General features: G+C 38.2%; 1 protein-coding gene across 1 annotated transcript in view; it reads right to left on the bottom strand.

Annotated features, from left to right (window-relative positions):
* Positions 1-24781, bottom strand: part of LOC101858276 (mucolipin-3) — a gene marked incomplete in the record, with an annotated part of 73219 nt that overhangs the window by 974 nt on the left and 47464 nt on the right. The window contains 9 exon segments of the mRNA XM_005099872.3: positions 7549-7706; positions 8359-8565; positions 10767-10889; positions 15119-15232; positions 18569-18718; positions 19624-19742; positions 20141-20246; positions 22701-22797; positions 23351-23447. Coding sequence (XP_005099929.2) covers positions 7549-7706; positions 8359-8565; positions 10767-10889; positions 15119-15232; positions 18569-18718; positions 19624-19742; positions 20141-20246; positions 22701-22797; positions 23351-23447 — 1171 coding nt within the window.

Here is a 24781-nt window from a genome sequence, read left to right as displayed (position 1 = left end):
TTCCTACTCACGTACTACCATCTTTCCTCCATATTTTCTTTGCATGTAACTCTCTTGTGGCACTCTTAATCTTTGGCACATATGTGACCTAATTGTGTTGCAAGTGCCATTGAACTTTAAAAAAAAACTAAAAATAACTCATGTCTTATACACGAAATCAGTAAACGTATCACAGACTTTACTATACTCTTCCCCTTCTCAACCTTCCACCCCCTTTTTAAAAACAAACACTGTACCAGTGTGAGCGCACAGACAAAAACACATAAACAAAAAGCGCACCCAACGAAAAAAAAAGACCAAGAGAAAAGGATCCATAACCATAAAAAATCTTCTGAATTCGAAGTCCACTCCAAACTAGAAAGCATTTTCATCAATAGAGAAAGAAAATAAAGGAAACATTAAACATTTTGAGGAGAAAAAAAGAATATCAATGCGTGTAAGTGATTTTAAAAAAGGCAAAAATAGGGAAGTATGACGAGATTATAATATTCCAGTCTAAATTTCTAACATGATGTAAAGTTACACTGTAACATACAGTAGACTTTGTTTAAAGACTGCATAACATAAAGCCATTTACCATGAAATTCCTGATAAGACAAAGAATTTTAAATCCCTCTTTTTTTCCCACTCTCTATTCTATACATTGTAACTTCCCTTAAGGCAACAAATAATTCTAGCAGATCTAGTTAACAATAAGGAATTTTGGTTTGTTTCATTTCAATTCCTCCTGGCTGACTCTCCACCCTTCCTTTTCCAATTCCCTTACTTAGCCTACAGTTCACTACCTCAGAATCACAAAGTTCCATCTGACATTTTTGACTGTTTTGAGTAACAACGGCCATGAGGTCTCAAATTGTATGGATTGAATTACCTAATTTAACTTATTCATACAAGGTATCTGATCCCATACAATCGGCGGATTCCAAGTAGTGTCCTTTTAGAAATTTTGATTTATAATAATATTGCTCCATTTATTATTTTAATATTGTTTCATTATTTTACTCAAATCAATTCTGTTAGTATTATTGTTTTTTATATTGATGTTATGACCGTGTTTCTTCTTCTTCTTCTTCTTCTTCTTCTTCTTCTTCTTCTTCTTCTTCTTCCTCTTCTTCTCATTATCAATATTTGTATTATGATAATCATTAGCATATTTATTTATCTATTTATTTATTTATCTATTATTTATGTATTTATTTATTTATTTAATTGATGTTTTTTTTCCTTAATTATCATTAATACTGCCCTTAATCCATAAACGTGTTATCGATAAAAATAGACGGTAACATAAATGATGACACTATAAGGGGGGGGGAGGGGAGGAGGCAATTACAGCGAATTATAGGCGATTTCCAGGTTGAGAACCATAGATATGGGGTACACAGAAGCGGAACCAATAAATTGGCAAAAAGATATTATTAATCCGAATACAGGAAAAAGAGGCTAAAACAGCACCTGGACATGGATGGCTGGTGCCTCTATAAATAAATCATTGATGGTCAGGTCAGGCCATGAGGTCAAAAAGCAAATGCTCTCTCTGCTCTATCAAAATCACAAGAAAGTTCGAAGCCATTATCGAGATATTCAAAGAACTGCATTCGAAAAAGTTTGACATGTTGTGAAACTCAAAAAGTTTTGACGATAAATTTCTCAAAACTAGGTACTGAGCAGATAGAACTTTGTAATTCTGAGGTAGCGAATTGTCACTACACATCACATAGCACGCATTTGATAGCTTAAGACTTCCCATTGAGTTTTCTTTTACACTTTCAGCACGCAGCAGGATGTGAGGGGGTGGCTTTGTTTCACAGGACAGGCAGACAAGACACTAGAAAGCTGCCAACCGTCCCTAATTTAAAGGGATCATCCTGATCATTTAATACTTTCACATTTTCTTTATAGTATAGTGTGCAGCTATTACGATTTATCAGTTCCATGTTTTGCTACTTGCTTTCGTTCTTATTAAACCCAACAGTAGCATGAAAACCATCAAGTAAATAGCTACAACCTCCCTTGAGCCTTATTCTGTGCTGTTAAGGCGTCTGTCTGGGGTTGATAATATCAATAAGGTTTCTCTTTTCTTCAATTTTCAAAGGCTGGCAGCTCTGCATGTGTTGCTATTATTGACTAAAAATAGGTTACACAGGGCCTAGCATCTGATCTGAATGAACTGAGAGAGAGCAGTCGCCTCCCATTTTTGTTCTTTTTGTAAACACTGTTGCACAAAAAAATCTGTTAAACATGAAGAAATTCCCTGATCAACATGACGTTTGTATTATAAGTTTTATTGTTATTGAAATGTTATTTCACAACGGACAGAATTTCTTCTTGTAAGACACTGAAGATATTGCAGCGAAGACCAGAACTAGCTCAATTCTCAAGAGGGAAAATTCTATTCAAAAAGCTGATTGCCAGATCTGAGAACACAGACACCAACTCAGTATGCAATGATTTTAAAAAAAGATTTTTTTTAAAAATCACTACTTTTGAAGGTACAAATTTATGCATTACATGAGAAAATGGCAAAAAATCTCAACTGGACCAACTTTTGCCTTCTGAGTTTTAAACATTTTTAAAGTTTTTATTATAAGCCTTTGAGGAACCAATGCATTGAATACTAAATATCTTGATTTAAAAAAAGTAATTTAGATAGTTGAATAAAGTATTAAAACAGCAAATTTAGAAGTCAACAGACATGCTTTATTAATGGCAAAATATGTAAGTTAAAATTACAAATGTTTGTGTCAAATTTGTGTTAACTTTTCTCATGAGAAAACAAAAAACAAAATTGTCAAATTTTTAAAAAGACATACAAAGAAAGTAAGGACAACAATGTAAGAAAAAATGGGGGGGGGGGGGGGGGATGTCATCTAGAAAAACAAAACTTATAATTTTTTAACTTCCTCACTTCCATTATCCAAGACTTAAACAAAGTTAAAACTACAACCTAAGCCAGTTGTGGTTTTAGTCCCTTAACTAAAGAAGCACAGAGGGAAGAAATTTGAAATACTTTTCATCATAACTCCAGGAAGAATACAGCACTTCCCATGAACTGTTGCTTTCAAATGTGTACACCTTTGCTATCCACGAAAACAATTTTTTTTTTAAAGGTCAGGTGAACTATTCATGATGTAGCCCATTAAAAAATGGCGGAGCACACTAAAATCCCTGAAGAAGAAATACATACTTCATGGAAGACAAACTTTTCTCGTCAGGGTGGTTATAAACAAAGTATTGAGAAACCTATAAGTAAGGAATTCTATTTGAGAAATGAAAACTTAAAAGAAAATAATTGTAATTGTAGGTGTTTAATGCTCCCAACAACACAGCTTAGGTCATTTTGGAGGCAGGATACTTCGACCCTGCCTGTCACAGCCAACCTAGGCCGAGAAGGATACAACTTCTCAGCAGACAAATGGAAAAATTCAATTAAAAATCCTCCTCACATCAGAATCAAACACATGTAATCTGCCTGCAATGGCGAAGCGCATAACGGCTACATGCAGACACTGGTAGAAATAAAAAGTTTAGAAAACCCTTTCCAGGGTATCTACACAACAGTGCACTAGAATGTATTATGAGATTATGTTCTGTATTTATCAGGTCTCTTCCCTGTAGAGGGGGGAATGATGAGAGAAGACAGAGAAAGCGGATGGGTGGAGGGAGGGTGATCTCCATGGGATCAGATCAGAGAAGAGGAGAGCAGAGAGGGTTAATATAAAAAAAAGCTGACCCTGACTAGAAGGGCATCACGGATTGGTTTTTTTTGGACATAAGATGTGAAGCCCATATTTGGCCAGACATATGAGGTCAGTGGCCAAAGAAGATAGTCCGCTCCAAACACTGCAGGAGACAAGGACACCAGGTCAGAGGTGGGACAATTACCTCCAGGATGTGAGGGCAAGAGAGGTCAAGCAAATAGTCTAAGGGAGAAGGGGGGCAAGAGTGGTTAAGACAGTCTTCGGGGAGGGGGCTGGATTGGGAAGTAACAATAATTGTAAGGTAATAATTGAAAGGTACTGATTATCATGGATGGCTGTCAAAGGTGGGTGCGCATAGAGAGAGTAGTTATAAATATTTGTCTACGGTCGGAGCGTGAGGGGTGGGGAGAAGTAATAATAATCTGGGGGGCCAGGGGGTGGGGTGGGGGTGAATGAACCTGCTACTCCTGGCAGGAGGCCCAACTAGCACTAAATCATGATACAGTCGAACCTGCCATGACAGCCACCTGTACAAACGGCCACTTTCCATTTCCCCCTTGCGTATTTTCTATATAATTTAACTGCATAAAACGGTCACCTGTCCAACGCGGCAGCGGCACTTTATTTGATCAGCCTACGGTCAAATTTACCTGCCTCAGGCGGCCAGGCGTGGTCACTCGCTGCCCGATGCTTTGTCATAAATTTTAAATCAGCCCCTGACGCTGTGGACGGGCCTTCATAATTCATTCACCTGTCGTTATTGTAAGTCCCTCCAGTGAATGTTTACCCAAGTTGACCAACAGATAGGCTTAACAATACATTTCCAACTGCTTGTGAGGGAAGTGTGATCCGTCATATCTTATAAACACCGCCCACAATTCATGCACAAATCGTATGTGAGATGACTGGTCACTGTTTTATTGACCTAATCTGTAACAAGTAACAATGGACGTTGACGTGAACTTGCAACAAAAGCGTCGTTCGTTCTTCCAGTGGTGGCGATCCGTGTGTTAGTTTTACCATGGCACTCCATCTTCATTGTCTTACTTACATAATATTTCGTTTTTTTTACCTACAAAATCAGCAACAAAAAGAAAGCTTGACAAAAAACAAACCAACAAAAACCCTTTCTTATACACCCCCCCCCCCCCTTTTTTAAAGAGAAAACAAAAACCCTTTTAAATTGGCCTTACGGCCGGCGTCTAAAGTCTGAGATCAGCCCGGTTTTGACGTCATAAAAGAATGATTTGCTTTCTTCATTTTGACCAGTCCTGCCTAAGACGTCCACCTGTGTTATATGGGTACTTTTCCTCTTGACAATGGAAGGCCATTTTACCCAGGTTTGACTGTAATTACAAAAATTGACCAGCTCAGAGTCGCAAAGTGTGATATGTGAACATTTGTCTGTTCAGTCAAGAAAAAAAAATGCTCCAAAATAGTAACAGTCATGAGGTGCTGGGAAAAAGTATGACAGCTAAATAAAACTACAGAGACACAGAGCTCCCCAAGAAGGACAAACCACTGACACCCTCAAAACAGAATCACCAACCTAAACTACTGCACATTTCACTGTCAACAGGACTGTGCCGACTCTGAGCCCAAGAAAAGTTGCAACGTATTACGACACATAGGAAGTTAGTATGAGAAATCACTTCAAGTTAGTACAACAAAAAGGACAATACTAGTAGCAAAGATCTGATTACAGCAAAAAAGGATTCAGGTGTTTCAACTATACTGAGCAAAACACTTTCAGAGGAAAAAAACTACGAGTAGAATTCAACTTCCTACTGCATACTGACAGAAATAAATATGTACAAACTGAAAAGCCAGGTGTCAAAACTGCTTGACATAGGAAGGCAGATACTGTTTTCGTAAGTACTTTTCAGTACACAGAGATACCAGTGAGGTAACAAGCTTGTTGTAAAATCCCAGTGCTACCTGACCTTTTGAGAACACTGACAACTACCAATTTGCACCTGCAGTCCACTCGAAACAAGATGTGCCAGACCCTTTCTGTATTACAACTTTTTCTTCCCAACTTTAGGTTTTTTAAAAAATACATCAGAAAGGATAATGATATGTGGGCATAGTGCAACAATTAAATTGTAAACCTACCACCCCCTCCATATTACTGAGGGTATATAATATCTTGATCTCCATTAACTGCTTTTAGAACCCAACCTTTTGACGACAATGAAGAACAACAAATCAGATTTGCCCGATAACAAGGGATCCTTCGTAGTTCTGTTTGGAAAGATAAGAACCTGAACGCAGACCCAATTTGTTCAAAAAAACCTACGGTAGATGCTTTCAGATCGTTGCTACAAGCCTTCTTGGAAACAAAGTGAGCAGGAATATCGAGAGAAGCAAATGGGCGAGGTCGGGAGGCCAGAAGACCAGAGAGGAGCTCAGTAATACTAACGGTTCAACTTCGACCACTTCTTGCAGGTCTTCTTCTACAGCTTTATGCTTCTCATCCCTAAAATTGAATTGTAAAAAGTCATTTTTTTTACATTATGAAATTTCGAAGGCCTGCCCTAAAGGCCTTGTGCGAGATGTTTCAGGACAAAATCATGCAAAACAAAGTGGAAATGCAACGAAACAGAAAGACTAATTCACAAATAATACAGTATGAATTCAAGAAGCACTTTTTATCCAGTGAGAGTATAGCATTTGACTGAGACAACATATTACTATGTGGATGAAACAATTAAACACACAAGCAGAATGTAATATTTTATGTCAAAGAAAAATTCACTAAGATCCTACGAAGACATACATATGTTACAACACGATGGAATCAGGTGCTCATCAACCTCTGGACATATACAGGTATTGGGTATCATCTTAGAACATTTTTTATTTGTCTTGCTTTAAGTGAAAAAAACACCTATTTATCTTGAATAGAAGTCGAGATATTTGCTTTTGATGGAGGTGGGGGGGTCTCCTCGTATCAAAGGTTAAAAAAGCAAGAAAATGGCCGCCACAGTCTGGTCATTTCCATTGCTTGAGAGTCTTGGTTGATTCCACCGCGTTGTGACACATATCGTCACTGCAATTCGCTATCCGCGTATGGAACAAAATTTAAAAACTTAAGGCATTTAACCTAAGCACAATCTTAAAAATCAGCTCTCACATTTTACGTTGCATCAAAAATTCATGACAACAAACTAAATTGTAAAAATCAAGAAGTTGAAACGTGTATTAGAGAAATATTTTCAAAATTGTTTTCCTCACATATTCTTGAAAGTATCTGAATCCTCCATACGTGGATAGCGAAATGCACTGACGATATACAGTCGAACCTACTGTAACAGCCACCTGTCCAAAACAATCACATGTACAAAACAACCACTTCCCATTTCCCCAGTGCGTTAAAAAAATGTTAATAACTGACACTGTCCAAGACATTAACCAGTCTAAGACAACCCCTTTTCTCCTCAACAATGGGTCTTGGAGTTTCAACTGTATATGTGCATCAATAAAAAGAAAAAAACAAGATTAATGTAGAGAAAGATATCAGTTTTGAAGAAATAAATGAGTGAGTTGATAAGCAGAAGGAAATAATTCTAAACTTCTGAAAGAAACAAAACGATGAGATCGTTTGAGTTTTTAAAAAAAATTTTAAAAATTCGAAGATAAATTATTTTCATTCATTTAGTAATGACTTATGACAAGACAGGTAGAAAATTTTCAAAATCACAGCTCCACAAACTTCAGAAACACACAGTCAAAGACAGGCAAAAATAATTTCTAAAACTTTTTTATGTGTGGACAACTATTTCTACACAGTGGACAGGTATAGGCAGAGAGTGCAGACCAAATTCTATTCTGACCCTTGACTCACCTGCGTAAACATGCCAGACACGGGAAGAAACAGAAGAACCAGCTTTGCCACGTGCCATCACGCCGAACATGGTTGAAGAGCTCGGACACCGGCATTTCACCGTTCTCTTTCATGAACTTCTGAATTTCTGTCTCTGGGAAGCCTTTTTCGTAGTAATGCTGCATGCATAGAGAGACATAGCAACATTTAGTCAACCACAATTTGAATATGCTTCTCAATGTCAGATCAGCAATATTCCTGAGTTGTAGCCTACTTTTCAACTCACTGCCTACCATTACCCACAAAACGCTTATTTTGAAGGCAGATCACAAAGCTACCACAGAACACATTTTTCTGTCAGTGAAGTTCAAACCAACTGAACTCCTCCACTCTCTTTTCTGCTGAATACTTTATGTGAGTAACAACCAACAGGGGCAGCAGTGTTCTAACGAACAAAGGCCGTGTAAAATTTGAATTTATTGTTAAATCATGTATACAAGTTGTTGGGCTACATAAAGCAAACTTCTAACCAAGGACTAATAAAATAGGTTTATTTTTCCCTTACAGCACCTAGGCTAAACATTTAATGTGCAGGGCACAAAACACATCAAGGTTTAAAAAAAATTCCAAGTTCTTGTTCAGGAGCATAAAAACTTATACTACATACACCTACACTTTTATCACAAAATCAAAGGATGGGCTCCAAATAAGTCTCCGAATTCCATTTAATAAAAGAAAAAAAATAGAGATGAAACTGGACAATTTTTGTCTTCAGCACAACAAACTTTTCTACTGTGGTTTACTTTGTGAGGAAGAAAAAATTGACTTTACCTTCAAATTTTCATAATTATCCATGATGACGGCGATGAAAACACTGAGCACCACATAGATGAAGAGGGAGATGAAGATGTAGAGGTACGCCCGGTGGAAGTAGAAGATGGAGTTGCTATTGTTTGTCAGGGCAGAGAAGGTGACGAACATATCATCACCGTTGACCAGAGAGAACAAGCACTCTGACGCCGTGCTCAACTTCCGGAACTAAGAAACAAAACAACATATCCATGATGTTAAGGGACTCTTTACTAAATACGAATAGGGAAACCTGTTACAGAAATTATATAGGTGCTTTAATCAGACCTTGCATCTATACTTAATATAGATTGTGAAGTGCATAGAGCTTGTTGTTGAGCAGGGATTCGTGCTATACAAATGCTATCTATTATTATTATTATCATTACATACTAGGGCTATCCCAAAGAAAATAGCTATTAAATGAAAAGTTTTGTCATGGTTAGGTTAGGAAACGACTTACAGTTTCGTATAAACATTCCCTTTATTCTTCAATGTAGTCCCCATGAACAATCAAGTATTTTTCCTATCCTCAAATGAGTAAATGCATGTGATCCCTGAAAAAGTCAATCAACACAACCAATCTCTGATGCGCTCCAAAAAGTTTGTGTCATCAGTAATTTCCTCTGTGGCTGGATATCACTGCATTGATCCAAACAAATAGAAGTCTGAATGGTCAAAATCAGGACTGGTCTAAAAAGCTTTCAGTAGAATCTTGGAAGTCACAAGCTGTCCAGTTCATCATTCCAATAACACCGTGCAAACATAGAAGTGATGTGCACATCTGTCAACTGTTTTGGAACCCACCAAGCCATTAAGACGGTGACTCTTGACTTAGAAAGATCTATGGCATTAGCAAAGGTCAATTTAGAGCCTCCTGTCATAAGGAATGAGTTTTTCAATGCGTTCAGCAATTTTTCTGTGTTGGCTGAGAGATGACAAACAATGATCAAAGCTTATTTGCTCATCTTTACAGAAATGGCACCAATGGTAGATCTCTGACTTTCTTAGAACATTCTCACAATAAAAACTTTAGAGTTCTGCATGAGTCTCACTGGGAGTTTTTCCCTTTTGTATAAATAGACTGAATTGCAGTTCTAATCTCTTTTTTCTATCAATTTTCTTTAGCGACTGCCATCTTTCTTGCCATGTAGTAAAATGGTGTATGCGATTATTTTCTGAGCAAAGAAAAACTTTTATCAGAAATGAAAAATATTAGATGGTTATTTGAATATGACCGTTTTTCTGTTATTTCTGGGACAGCCCTCGTACATATCGACGGCTCGGTGTAAGACTGTCATACATCACTTTTCAAAATGGTGTATGGCAGAGTCTAACACAAAACAGTCGATTTGACTGAATATGTGAGTGTTATTCTATGTATGTGTATTGATAAACTTATCCTATACATAAATATATTAACGAATGAATGACTCATAAATTCCCGTAGAGGGTTTTAGATTAACTTTCAGCACACTACAATACAAAAAATATGTACTTTTAACCACATACATAGACAGATACATTTCACACACACACTTAAGCACACATCTATTACAAAAAAATGCACAAACTACTCACATACATGGGTGCACAACCATACACAAGCGCATACAAACTATAGCATAATAAGCTTCACCTTAAAAGGAAATAGACAGAGCACTGCTGATTTATAAACACACATAAAAATACACACATCTATGCAAACTAACCTCATCAAGTGTACAAAAACTTATCTTAATGTGAAAAGCTAAAGCGTTACTCATCCACGGAAGAACACACACATGCACACATATCAATACAAACATAAAATGTACAAATATCATTAAATACAAACTCAACCCACGGAGCACGTGCACGCGCGCACATGCACGCACACGCATCAACACAAATATATCATGTGTCACGACGCAATGGAATCAGATGCTTGTCAATTTTGGGGCATATGGAGATATTGGTGTCATCTTAAAGGTTGTTTATTTGTCTTGCTTTCGATTTAAAAAATTATCCATTTATCTTGAATAGAAGTCGAGATACTTGCAATTGAAGGAGGTTGGGTCGCCTGGTTTCAGAAGTAAAATCAGCGAGAAAATGGCCACCTAAGTATGATGACTTCCATAGCTTAAGAGTCCTTGGAAACTGCAAATTTACATTTTTTGTGCCTTTATTTAATGTTTTTCCATAAAATCCAAAAATGAAAGTGTTTTTGAATGGACATACAAGGTGTTGAGCAAAAAACAAAAAATCGAAAAAGAGTTCCAAACTGGCCGAAAAATGCTGATTTCTCGGGGGTTTTTTATTATTTTGGCGAGCGCCTGATTTCCCCACTCTGCCTCACAAATATTATACAAATTGCACAAACTCAACCCACGAAGCAGGCAAAGCCTCACCTTGATGTGGAAGGGTGAGAAGACAACCCATCCACAGAACAGGAAACCCATGTACAAACAGACTGCACACACCAGGAACCGTAACACATGCGGAAAGGACGTCTTCAGGGTCAGCATCAACACCTGCAGAAGTTTTGATCACTGTTTGTTAGAACTAAAAGAACACACATCAAAACAAGAATGATCACTTATCTTTGATTTAATAAAAGTTTTACAGCACTTGCAACACAATTAGGTCATATGAGTTCTGAAGATTAGAGGTGTTTAAAGAGATTAATAAACACAAAAAAGAAGAAGAGAAAAGGACAAAAGACGTTGAATAGGAAAGAAGGAGCAAACCACACCAGAGCAACTGCCATCCATCCATAAATGATTACTAAGAGCTGGCAAAATTTTTGTGTGGTTTTTTGGTGTTTTACGGCGCTCGAAACCGCATAAGGTCATATGAGCGTGCCGGACACGTTTAAACATTTACAGTTGGTAGTAAATATTGAATTTTGCCCAGGTGGCGGCCGAAGCCTACTCTTATTGATTTTGGACCACCAAAGGATCTTTAATGTGCACAACTTGCACACGGGACCTCCAAGATTTTTCGTCCATATCCAAGAAGGCTAGGTGTAGATCTTTCCTACCAGAAGATCAGGGGTGTGGATGAAAGATAGCTGTAAGAAGGAGCCAAGGAGTAGCAGCAGAAAGGCTGCAGAAAGAGTCAGGAGCCCATAGGAAGGGGCAAAGGAGGTGACGGGGTAGGGACAGAAAATGGAGACGAAAGCAGACGAAAGAATATTGCTAGAGAGCAGGAAAGAAGGTGAAAGGAGACAATTTTAGAGGAGACATTTTTTCCGGCGAAACCAGGATTCGAACCCGGGACCTTTGAATAGGAGGTGAACATCTTAATCTCTAGGCCACAAGAGCCCCCGAGTTGGCAAAAAACGAGAGAGACGTGAATAAGTTAAAGTGTACAGGTTTAATGCCACTCTCAACATTGTTAAGTTAGCATTTTATAGTCCGACAGACAGCAATACAAAGAACCCTGTCTAGTCAGGCAATCTGGAGAGTAATACACCCCAAGAAGTCACTAGTTTTTGGCATTCGGCAGGTTACCCACCCCCCCTGCAACACTAGAGCAGACCTGCACCGAGTGACCGGTCAGGGCTTCTTGGGTATGCCCCTGCTGAGTGAGGGGAAGGGAAAGTTCTCGTTGGTGCAGAAAAGCACAGAGTGACCATGATAAAGTGTGAAGGGTAGGACCACTGAATTTGAGGTCGATCTCCCTTTCTCTCTCTTTTTTTGGGTAAGTATTTTACGGCGCTCAAAACCATATAAGGTCATATGAGCGCGCAGGACATATTTCAACATTTATAGTAGGTAGGAAATTTTGAATTTTGCCCGGTGGCGGCCGAAGCCTACTCTTATCGATTTTAGATCACCAAAGGAACCTTAATGTGCACAACTTGAACATGGGACCGAGATTTTTTGCCTTTGTCCGAGAAGGCTAGGTAGAGATCTTACCTACCATAAGTTAAGGGGTGTGGCTGAAAGACAGCAGTAAGAAGGAGCTAAAGAGTAGCAGTAGAAAGGCTGCAGAAAGAGTCAGGAGCCCAGAGGATGGGGCACAAGAGGTGAGGGGGTGGGGGCAGAAAGTGGAGACGAAAGTAGACAGCAGAACATTGTTAGAGAGCAGAAGAGGATGTGAAAGGAGAAAATTTTAGAGAAGAAAATTTTCCATCGCTATCTGGATTCGAACCCATGGCCTTACTGAATGAGAGGCGAACACCTTAACCTCTAGACCACAAGAGCCCCCGGTCTATCTCCAATAAGACCCCAGCCATATGGGTTGAGAGCCTTGGAATCTTCACAAAACAACCCTAGTTCAGCTCAACATGACAACAGCTGAGCAAAACGGAGCTGTACAGTGCAAAGAAACAACAAGGAGAGAAGACAAGTAAACAGGACATCAGCACCACCGAAAAGAGCATTCATTCTCTTTAGATATGTGCTTCTAAAGATTGTTACTTTCGTCTGACCACGGTTTAAACAAGATAAACTGAAATCGTTCTGTGTAATAATCTCAGGTCCTTGCATACGAGATTAAAAGTTCAATGACCAACAGAATTTTAAAGTTCATTCATAAAGGTCGCTGAAAACTAAGGCTCCGACAATTTTTCTTTGAAGTAAGCCTAAAGTTGGTCAAAGAAATAATAAAGGATTTACAGCATACACCTAAAACATTTAAAATATAAGTTGACATATTTTCCTCAACACCGCACTCTAATGTACACTTAATTAAGAAACACGATCCAAGAGACAGGGTGTGTAATTTTTTAGACTCACGTGGAGCACGTGGAGACGTCTAGACAGTGGGGGGATGAAATCTACAAGTTTACACTGAAATGAGGGGGCAGGGTGGTGTTGCTGTGTCAAAATGAGCTATTTGAAGGCAAGGTTACCGTAAGTCATTTATTTTAGCGATCTTGTGTATGCATCCAAAGAGCAGTTTTTAAAATAGGGCCCAAAGAGAAGAACCTTTTCATCACTGGATTAAGATTTTTACAAATAAATTTTGTTTGGTCGCTGGCCTGCAGAAGTGCTATGTAAAGTTTCGTGGGGGGTAGGTAAATTAATAAATGAGCTAGAATTTTTTAAACGTGGACAGACGAAAGTGAACAAGCAATAACAGGCGCAGGAAAAAAACATGTTCAAAACAAATATTGAATGAAAGACAGAAAGAGTGATTACTGTAGTCACTTTCCCTGGCCCACACAAATCCATAGACACAAACATGTTCAACTTGGTACAAGATAATGTCCATGACTGTGGACAATAAAACAAATATGAATTTATACAATACAAAACAAATTCAATGACTTTATACTATAACAAATCATATGACTCTTGAAAAATACACAAATGGTTTTTGCCACTATATGATCTTTCTTAAAATAAAAAAAACTGAAATTCAAAGCACAACCAGGGAGTAACTAATAAAAGGCTGCTGTGATAGTAAAAAAGTAATACTAAACATCATTTGCACACCAAAACATATATATTGTCTGTACATTAATCAAGGAAATCTGTGAAAAGAAAGACATCTGATCATTCTCAACACAATGGCCCGATGCAGAAGTCGAGGAAAATGCACCTCAGCACTAAAGAGATTGTTAAAGAAACAATATATCTTAAGTCTCACAAAATTTGTGTGAGTGAAAAAATGTAACCACATTTTTGGCTCTTTTTTATTTTGATTTAGTAAGAGGTTTTACAGCGTTCGCAACTGCATAAGGTCATATGAGCGCCAAGGGGTGGATGTCAACAGAGAAGTCCTTACAGGGAATCAGACTTACTCTGCTCACCTCTCTAGCTTCAACAGCACAAAGTCTGTTTTGACTTTCAAGGCACCCCGGAAATAGCGGGTCACAAGAGTGTGACAAACGTACAAAAGAAGTAGAGGAAAATGACGATAGGATTAGGAAACAAAAAGCAGCAGTTCCCTGTTGTAGTTCAGGCACAGTTATGAGCATGACATTGTTGGATCAGCCCATTTACAATTCTACTGCACATTAGAACAAGAAATGTTCCTCCTTTGGGAATGGCCTAAAGACACTTCAGTCAGTGGCTCTTTTCAAAATTTGAAGCTAATAAATCTCAAAATCTGAACAAAGATGAATCTCTAAATGTGCTCACTGAAAAAATGTACCATGACCAACAAAAATACTGAGTGAGCAGAAAAGACAAAGATAAGGACAGTGGAATCTCCACAGCTTTCTTTACATTGTAAATAGGTAAGCAGGCTCCTTATACTCTGCCTGTGAGGGCCACAGTGGGATGTTTAGGGCACTACATACCAGGCAAAAGACGTAGATATTTGATACAATCTTTTGCAACAAGAATCAAACCCACATCTTGGGAATGTAAGGTGAAGAGCATGATAATCATACCATAGATGCCCATACACTAACTACCCTCAGAGTAACTTGAAATAAAGATTACAGAAATTTTGGTAAATTAAAATATATTTTGTGCATTTTCTGTAAAATCAGAGATTTGTTGAACTGATTACAACACAGATGATACATATGTTTTGTCAACTGAGAACTAGAGGTGATTATGTCCAAATTATGTTTTGAGAAAAAAACAATCTTTATCACACGGAGAAAACTTTAAACATTTGGACATAAAAACATTGGGAATCCTGTCAGGGGCAAACCCACTGGGTGAATTGGTTTGATATTACAGACATAATTGAATGTCATTTGAACACTTCACTTCTGCTTGTTTTGGCATTATGCCTAAAACAGGCACAGTCATTTCTGGCTCTCAGCTGACAATTTGTGACCTGTACTTTTGCTTACATTGTACGATTTGAAGAAGCCAAGGTATCGCAGGATGCCGACATAGGAAAGGAAGATGCCCAGGCCTATCACCATGCTGCAGATCTCGTAGTTCTCCGAGGAGATGCTGAAAGACTGGAGAACATAAGAAGACAGGAAATGTCACCGACATTATTCACGTGTTACATCTATCATCTATCTCACACTTGCAGCCTGATCATAGTCCACCACAGCGTAAAGACAAATGTGTGTGAGCCTAAAGAAAGGTACCAAAAGTCGGATTTTGGTCATTTTGAGTTAAGGGTTGTGCCTTATAGGAAATTCAATGCTGAACACAGAGGTCTTGGAAGTTTTTTAGATATCTAAAGTAGTGTTTGAGATATTGCATATTTTGCGAGGTAGGGTATACAGATATATAATTTTTAGAAAATGAGCTTTTAAGTTTAACAAACGTGAGAACACACACAAACTTAAAAAAAACGATTCATGGCAAATTCATGTCCAATTTGGTATTTAGTTGACATCAATATCATGAATGGAATTCAATGATAAAACATAGCTGGGAAGAGAAAACGAGCTTCAAGAATAGATTTTAACACCTGTTAAAAGCAGTTTCCATGAGCACGTTGTAAAAAAATGGTGGATCTATCATTTTTTTTATGGAAACCCATTTTGGTCCAAAAAGTGATATTTGTCATTATCATCCTGTAGCTCGAAACGGTCTGGGGCGACTTTTGGTACCTTTCTCTATGCGCACACACAAATGTTGAAAAGCAGAAACTTTTGATATCCACACCACAATCTCTAATTACTGGATATATTACCCTGTATTCTATTCATTATCTGATCATACATTGCAATATTGCCAACATCTTAGTGAAACTAACTAAATGTTTTGAAAATCAAGAAAAGAGACAGAAAAAAAATGACATGAAGACGGAAAACATAGTGATGAATCAAGGGAACCCTCCAACGAGCCTTAGACTCACTGTCACAATGACGTCAGATAGACTGTTCCCAAAGAAAGCATTAATTTGTTCAGTAACTTATGGACTGTCATAAATCAAAGTAAAAAATTTGAAGACTTATAAAGTTGAAGACAGTTTAATATGTGAGGACAACTTTCCATAGCAAGTCCATGCATATACAGTAGTCTCTGCCTAAACGCACGGTGCTCGGGAGGGCTCCTTAGCGTGTGTTTACATGGAGCATGCGTTTACATGAACCTTTGCAAAGGGAGGAAGGGACGTAGTCATCTCAACTCCCTATCAACTCTACTGACCTCCCTTGGAGGGAGGAGGTCATTTTGGCAGATAATGTGACGGCACGCAATTGTTTTGTGAAAGATTCTCGGACTGGGGACTGGGGTTAGGAGTACAAAGGCGTTGATTGGGGGAGAAAGACAGACTTCATGTAATAAATTATCATTATTATGCACTATAAACCTCGGAAACAGATAGCGTAGGAGGAAACTGTTGGCGATAACCATAGAGACGACAGCCCAGCCATGTGGCTTTCCAAGCGACCACCTCCAACCGTAAATTCATGCAGAATCATTCTTTACATTCAGAGAAACATTTCTCTTGTGATTCGTTGTACAAGTACGTTATAAGTTCTTCAAGCGCAGCTGATTAGGCTTACTTGTCTAATCTTTTATCCTGTCTAGATCTAGTGTTTTACGGCATTTACGGGTGTCGCGCATCAGGCCTAGATCTAACTAAACATTACAAGCAGTCACTCAAACACCAGTCAGAAACCTTCTCTCAAAGATACATTTCCAGGAACCAATCAAAAAACATTTCAGTCCCCCCAATCCCCCCCCCCCCCAACATTTCACCGACCAGACCTAGATCTATGTGTCTGTGGAAAGTTGGATGTGAAAACGCTGTCCATCACTCTTTCTTAGGCTTGTCTTATGCAGGCTGTACAAGTTGTAGTGAAAATTTCCCCATGTTAAGCTTTACCTGTCAGCGTGTTTCGCGGATCAGAGCGTGCGTTTAGAGGGAGTGACCGTGCGTTTGTACGTCTAAATTATATCGTAAAAAACCCGTCAGATGACGAAAGCGTGCGTTTGAGCGGCGTGTGCTTTTGTATGGCGTGCGTTTAGGCGGAGACTACTGTATGTTTTACCATCTGACGCAAATATAAGACTTTGGGATACCCTTTAAAAGTAGGAGTCCTGATTAATTAACACAAGTCAATACGAATTTTTGTAAACATATTATTATTGTTGAAACCCAAAGGGCTTTCAAAAGCTACATGTGTCACAATGAGGTAAAGTCAGGCACTCGTCAATTTTAGGGCACGTGGAGTTATTGGTATCATCTTAAAGCATGTTCATTTGCCTTGCTTTAGATGGAAAAAATACTTATCTATCTTGATAAGAAGTCAATATATTGGCAATTGAATTTCAGAGGTAAAATTAGTGAGAAAAAGACCACCAAAGTTTGGTAATTTCAAAGACTTGAGAGTCCTTGGAAACAGCAAAAGTACATTTTTGTGCCTTTAACCAACATCTTTCAGTGAATTCCACACATAAATATGTTTCTAAATGGACATAAAAGGTGTTAAGCCAAAAAACACAAAATTCAATAAAAATTGCCAAACAAGTGGAGAAATGCCAATTTCTTCTATTTAATTATTTTGACCAGCGCCTGATTACAACACCATGCCTCTGCAGAGCTTTGTTTTGAGCTAGAGTTCACATGCCCTGCTCGTGAAACACCTAAGTGGCAGTTTGAGCAAAGCTTTACCACTGTTTGAGCCACTGTTTGAGCCGCTGTGAGAACCAGTGTTTTCAAACAACTCTACCACAGGGAGTGCCCTCAGACTGCCCAAACTTCAGCTAAATGTTCCTTGAAGACTGAATTCTCAAGATTGTTAATTAATTTTTTTCCTCTTAATGAACCATTAAAAAGGTTTTTATCACTCTCCTGAAAGTGAATGAAAACATTAGTATTGAATTTACGAGGTTGAAAACCCCAACCAAGTACACTATGAACAAAGACAAACTTTGTCAGTGGCGAAGTAAAAAGAAAATAACAAAAAAACATAACAAATCAGTCTTAAAGGAAGAAAATACAATTAAAATCAGCTATCAAAAAGCAAAACTTTTCAAACCGCTGAGCTAATGAACCACTTGGAAAAGCGCTTTAGACAAACTTTCCTTACTTCACCCCAAAGGGAATGTGTACCCAGACATACGCAGTGAAAGATATCATCAGTTTGTAAGCGTTTGGGTGCTTAATCTGCTGCTTACATTGTAGGCTTCCAGGGAGGACAAGAATGTTTTTGAGTGTTTGAGAGTCTGCTGGGATAATAATAGTGGTAAAGTGCATAGAGCATGCAGCCATGCATGAATACACATAATATAAATGCACAATCATTATTATTATGATTATCTATTATTATTTATGATTATCGTTATTAATTTTATTATCATTATAATTGTTATTGTTATCAAATGCTGACCCTACTCTCCAGTTGCATCTTGAGTGCAGAGCCGATGCAGGTGAAGATGTCGTTGATGATGATGATGATGTACCACATGTTGATGAACTCCAGGTGGTTGGAAAAGCTGAGCGGACGCCCCCGCTGGAGACGGAAGTACTTGGCCGTGTCCTGAAGGGGGAAACAGAGACGTGTGGCCAGGCGTGTGTATGATCAATGTCCGATTTCTACAGTTTTTCAGGTGTTTACTTTACACAATCCAGCAAATAGATTTGAGGACAGTAGTCATGATCGATATAGCAATGCATTTGTGTGGCAGGGATGTCAACTTAAAATTCAAGAAATTCTAAAGGCTACACTGTTGTTAATTTAGCAATATATGGCATTAGTAGTTGAGTGATTAGGCTACTTGACTCGAAATTGTGAGGCTGCGAGTTCTGGGGTTTGAGGCTCAACATAGCCTGACACTATGTCCTTGGGAAAGGCTTTTTAAAACAAACTTTCCCCATTTGATCCAGGTGTGAATAGGTGCCCAGCCATAGACAGTGACAGATAGTGTACGAATGTACTAGTGTTTAAGCACCTACAAAATGGCAAGTAGCACTGTATGCTTCCCAGGAGGTTGAGATTGTTTCAGACTGCAATCTGGTCTAATGGGGCCATAATAAAGATTGTGAAGCACATGGGGTATACTGTTGAGCGGGAATTTGCACTATACCTACGCTTTCTATTGTTAATACTATAAAAGAAAGCACGGTTTGTCTTTGCACAATTTATTAGACTTAAGTGTTTAAGGAATTACCTGAAAATATCCTTCTGCACCTTCCAATGGCTTTTCTAAAGCCCCTCCCAAACACTAAAGGACATAAAAGGGAGGAGACATAAAAAGTAATCCCATAATATGTGACATAAAATGGTAAACAGGGAAAAATGTCCATGCTATTAATGAAATGGTTAATGACTTGATACAAAAGAAGAATAAGAAGAACAAAAACAAGGAGGAGGAGGAGGAGGAGGAGGAGGAGGCGGAGGAGGAAAAGAAGAACATTTATTTGCAATCAATCACAAGCACTAACCATTCTGAGTTTGTTGCTGCGTTTCAGAGATCGGCTACACAAAATCGTGGACAGGCAGCAGGTGGCTATGACGGCTGCGTCAAAAGCTATGTACTTCATCTTCAGTGACTCCATCTCATCTGCCAGACACACAAAAATTAGGTGCGGAATCAACCATTTTCTGTATAAGGTGCATTGTCCAAGTAAGAGTGCGTATGTGTGTGTGCGCGTGTGTGTGTGTGCACATGTGCGTGTGTTTGTATGTGTATGTGCATGCATGTGTGTGTGTATGAGTGTTTGTGGGTGTGTGTTGTGAGTTTGATAATGTGTACATGTTACCACATAAAAAGTAACTAAATAAAAGCTCAATAATAATTGAGAAATGGGTTAAAAAATGCCTGTTTCTTCAATTTCACTATCTGGTTGAGCGCCTGATTTCATTACTATGCCTCACATATCAATTCTTTCATTGGAAGAAAAATAAAGTTTATCTTATCCGATCTCACACAAGAGAAAAGACAAGCCCTCAGGCTTGTACCTTCTGCTTCTGGTGACATGATCTTGCCAAAACACGTGACCTCAGTGCGTGTTGTCTGTAGGTCCACCAGCAACTGCCCACTGCGCGCTTTGTTCTCGTACAAGATCTGACGGGTGTGATTAAATGAGAGTCAGTACACTATAGACATTATGGTACACCTGCTTCAAATGTGGCCAAAGAGACAGGGGAAGGGGGTGGGAGGACTCAGTAAAGAGGAAACGAGATTTAAGATCTGAAATGACAATATGAAATATTCTGAAATGAATTTAAATCATGGATAAAGAGGTTAAAAGAAGACAAAATCCAATTCAAATTAGAGACAAGAAGACTAAGAGCAAACAAATAAAATTCAAAATATTGTGAAAAGAATTCAAAGTACTATGGAAACATAAAAAACCCATGATAAAACAGATTTAATATATAGCCAAAGGAAGTAAAATACAGCAAAATGGCCTTATTTATTTCTTAATGAATTCAAAAAAGGCTTTATGAACAGTTTGTATCTCAGATGATTCAAATTAGGTTCAGAGAAATACAGAAATCACATCAAAATCCATTAAAAAAATACTGCTACACTGAATGAAAAAAACATCACTGAATGGGTTAAAGACTAAGCTCAATTCTTTTTTAAAAAATGGATACATGATCTAATCAAGCGAATACCAAGCATGATTCAAATGATTCGAGAAAATGCAAAGCAAATGAAAATTTACTGCACTGCGGTAAAAGGCATACATATGCCTGAATGTGCAATGTGAGTCTGTGTGTGTCTGTGAATGTGTGTATGTGAATGTGTGTATGTATGTGTTGGTAAGTGCATGCACATGTATTTGTCTGTGTGTGAGAGTATGAGTGTGCATATGAACCTGCATGTGTATGTGCGTGCATGGTTGTCTCAGTATGCTATTATTTACATAATATGAGCTTTTGCCAATAGGTGGATACCTAAAATGTAGCACAGAGGGTTGATGATAAAGTTTTTAATATTTCGTTTTCACTTGAATTTTTCTGTTAATGCAAATCTCTTCCTACAAAAACATGTATTTACAGGCCTACAGATGGCATGCTAAGCTGTGTTACTGGCGTTACATAGCATCAAGTCAAATTCTTTCGGACATAACTATGATGACACATTTTTTAGAATTTGAATATACAAAATTATTTTAACAGTTTTCTTATTGCTTTCATTTTCAAACATAAGCCTGAAGAGAATATAAAATGGTGAGGACCACAGGAAAAAGAAATTCTGAATGCCATTGTGTTTGCATTTGTGTCATCATAGTTATAGCTGAAAGAAATGAAAAACTTTCCATTTTCATATTTTAATTCTTTAAAAAAAAAATTTGGCAAACAAAGATTCAGGAGATTCAGTTTGACTCATAATGCATGCTAATGGTGAAAAAATGTCACTTCATTCACACTTTACTATGACTCTATGCAAAATGCCAAATATCTATCTACGATGACACGTAACGGATAAATGTTTGTCATAATTTTAGAACATATCATCAATAAACATCAAATCTTCCCCTCTCGTTGACATCCAGCCAAGAACGCGCGGTCCCATCTAGATCTATTACTACTTGACAATTGGAACGTAGTGCAATGTTAATCATTACTTGGTTTAAATTTGATTAAAGGAGGGGAAACATTTTTCGGAAATAACAGCTTTTTTTTAACATAACACTAAGATTTGATGACGACATAAAAAAATTTTAATGAATCCGTCTCATCCATCGTTATTCTTCTCGCCGTCTTGCATCGCACAACAATACGCTTTGAATGAATTGGCAGGAACAATGCACGTTCCTCCAACCCTTTTATTTCTCGTTTTCTGATTGATTCTTTCGAGCATAACAAATCATGACAGAGCACCAGGCATCGCGGGATTTCCATTTACTGCAAAATTACGCACGGTCACAGCCCTGGAATCAGTCAGGGCAGAGAGTAAACATTGAACAACATTATGCTCATCCCAGGGCCACAAAGTGGCTGATAGAAACGAAGTCATGGGGAATCAAAGTTGCCTTGCGAAATGACTACACGAGTTATGCGCGAAAATGAAAATCTAGAAGGCTCTCAAAGAAAAAACAGCTACAGATATCATTATTTCTGATATAGCACCACAAATAAAGTAGTTATAGTAGTAAAAGTGTAGAAGAATGAATTTCTCAGCAATTATTTCATTGTTTCATTGTTGAAATTGACAACAGAAAAAGTACAAACTCAACACGTCACATTTTAAATTCTAAAAATACATCGATTTCACAACTAAAAATTTTTGTAAGATTTCTTCTGATGGCCCGACTGCCATTTCTCTACTCCCATAGCTGAAACATCATATTAGGCACAACATATACCCATTTCAAAGCTGTAGCTCCATTTTTATTGGAATGACAAAGGATTTTGTAAGGTATATGAAGAAACCCCCACCTATTGGCAAAGGCTCATATATAAATTTGGTGTAGCAGAAGTAGGTGAAAGAGCACTGTCAATTTTTTTCTGTGCAAATCAATAAAGTATTTCTCTAATTTATGTCTCTAATGGTCTGTCTACTCACTTCCACTTCCACATTGTAGCACGTCGGTCCATAATGAGTCTCTAAAAGGTTTAGATGAAAAGTCCGAATTTTGAAGCCCAGGCTGATTTCTAACACTCTGAAAAGATAACAACCAACAAAGCAAATGACATCTCGTGGCTCAAAATCATAGCATTTGCTACTTGAATCTCAAAAAATGAAGCAATACTTACCAGAAAGATTCAAATATAAACTATTATCAACTTCCTTCTCAATAATTTAAAAGAAATAGGAACATTTACACAAGAAGAGAATGAAGCAGAGACTCCCAAAAATATCTTTTCTACATGAGAATAAACATATCTTCTTCAGGCAAGCAAAGTTCCAAACCACTGTAGCAATGACACTGATGAATTTTAAGAAAATTGACAAAATTAAATTTTAGAATTCTAAACAATGATTATGTTCTCTTCTCTACATACTAAAAATTAGAGATCAAGATACTCTACTTCCGTGCAATCTCTTTGTTTCACGGTTATGGCAGGGCTGTAGTTTACATTGAGACAGTACATGCAGCGAGGGCATTTCACTGGACACAAATCAGGAACATCAAAACACAAAGAGGTAGATGGAGCAGACCATGTTTGAATGCATAACCACCTCACTCCTTAAAGAAGGTTTTAGAAACTCACCGATCGTATGGCAGGGAGAAGTTATGTTCCTTTAAGTATTTCTGTATGTCATATGTCCGGTTCTCTATAGGCCCGTAAGGTCGTATAAATGTGCAGTCTGTGGACAAAAGAAACAACCGTATCAGATGGTGTGAAACTTGACTACATCTATGAGGCATCTAATGCAACCAATTGACAAAAAAAAAGATGATGTGAGCACAACGTCTGAAGGAACAAAAAAGCATTCAAAATACAACTAAAATCATTCTCGCCGGTGCTATGGGAAACTTATCTACAATCGAAAGAGTTCTATTTGCGTGTGGTAAAGGGTACCACCTTAACGCAAAAGCAGTTATCAGTACATACTGTTCATATAGGTAATTCTATGCTTTTAACACCCCTTTTAACTCTGACAAGTTATCTAACTCTTTATCTCCCAGCGGTCGGAACTGCTGTGCCGGAGAGCCGCTGGAAACAACTCAGGCGAATTCCTTTACAGCGACTTTGACGTCAAATTACTTTTTGGCAATTGCCGAAAACAAATCTCTTTTAAAAGGAGACCATTCAATAGATGAAGAACTATCGAAATAGGTTCATTTAAAAATTTTTTATTAATGACCAGTTCATTGACATATATGTCAATTTTAGATTTCGTACCAAAAAAGAGCCACGGCATAGTGGGTTTACCCCCCCCTCAATGGAGATAAAGAGTTGAGAGGCAGGACATCTGAATTTAACACCCATCCCCAATAGAGTGGGGAGCCATGAGCCTGTCTCAAACAACTAAAGGCTCAAGAACACCCCCATTGAGATTTGAACGCGGGTCATCCATACAATAGCCCATTGTAATAAGAATTGAATTTATGGTGTCCCCTAGGCACAATTTTGATCAAACCTTGTTCAGTGGGAGGTAAAGCAAACAGGGGTGGAACTGTCCCATCCCCCAAAAACCTGAAAATGTAGATGAATCCAAGGCAGCGGACGATTGGATGGGGGTTGTGGGGTGTATGTGTCAGTGCACGTTTTTGTGTGTGAGTGTAAATATTCATGAGTGTGAGTGTGTGTGTGTGTGTAAATTTGCGAGTATTAGTGTTTGTGTGTGTGTGTGTGTGTAAAAGTGCATGTGCGTGCACACGAGCATTAGTGTTTGTGTGTGTGTGTGAGTGCGTGTGTGTGTGTGAGGGCGCGCGCATGGGTGTGCGTGTATGCGTGCGCGTGCATGGTACGTGAGTATTTGTGTGTGGGTGTGTGTGTGTGTGTGTCTGTCTGTGTGCGTGCATGTCAGTGTGTGTGTACACGAGTATTTGTGTGTGTGTGTGTGAACGTGTTTGTGTGAGTGAATATGTGCAAGTGTGTGTATGCAAGTATTTGTTTGTGAGTGTGTGTGTGTTTGTGAGTGTGTGTGTGTTTGTGAGTGTGTGTGTGTTTGTGAGTGTGTGTGTGTTTGTGAGT

This window comes from Aplysia californica, unplaced genomic scaffold (assembly GCF_000002075.1).
Source record: "Aplysia californica isolate F4 #8 unplaced genomic scaffold, AplCal3.0 scaffold00228, whole genome shotgun sequence".
NCBI lineage: Eukaryota > Metazoa > Mollusca > Gastropoda > Aplysiida > Aplysiidae > Aplysia > Aplysia californica.
Note: the sequence above shows the minus strand (reverse complement) of the source record. Positions and strands in the feature narration are given on the sequence as shown.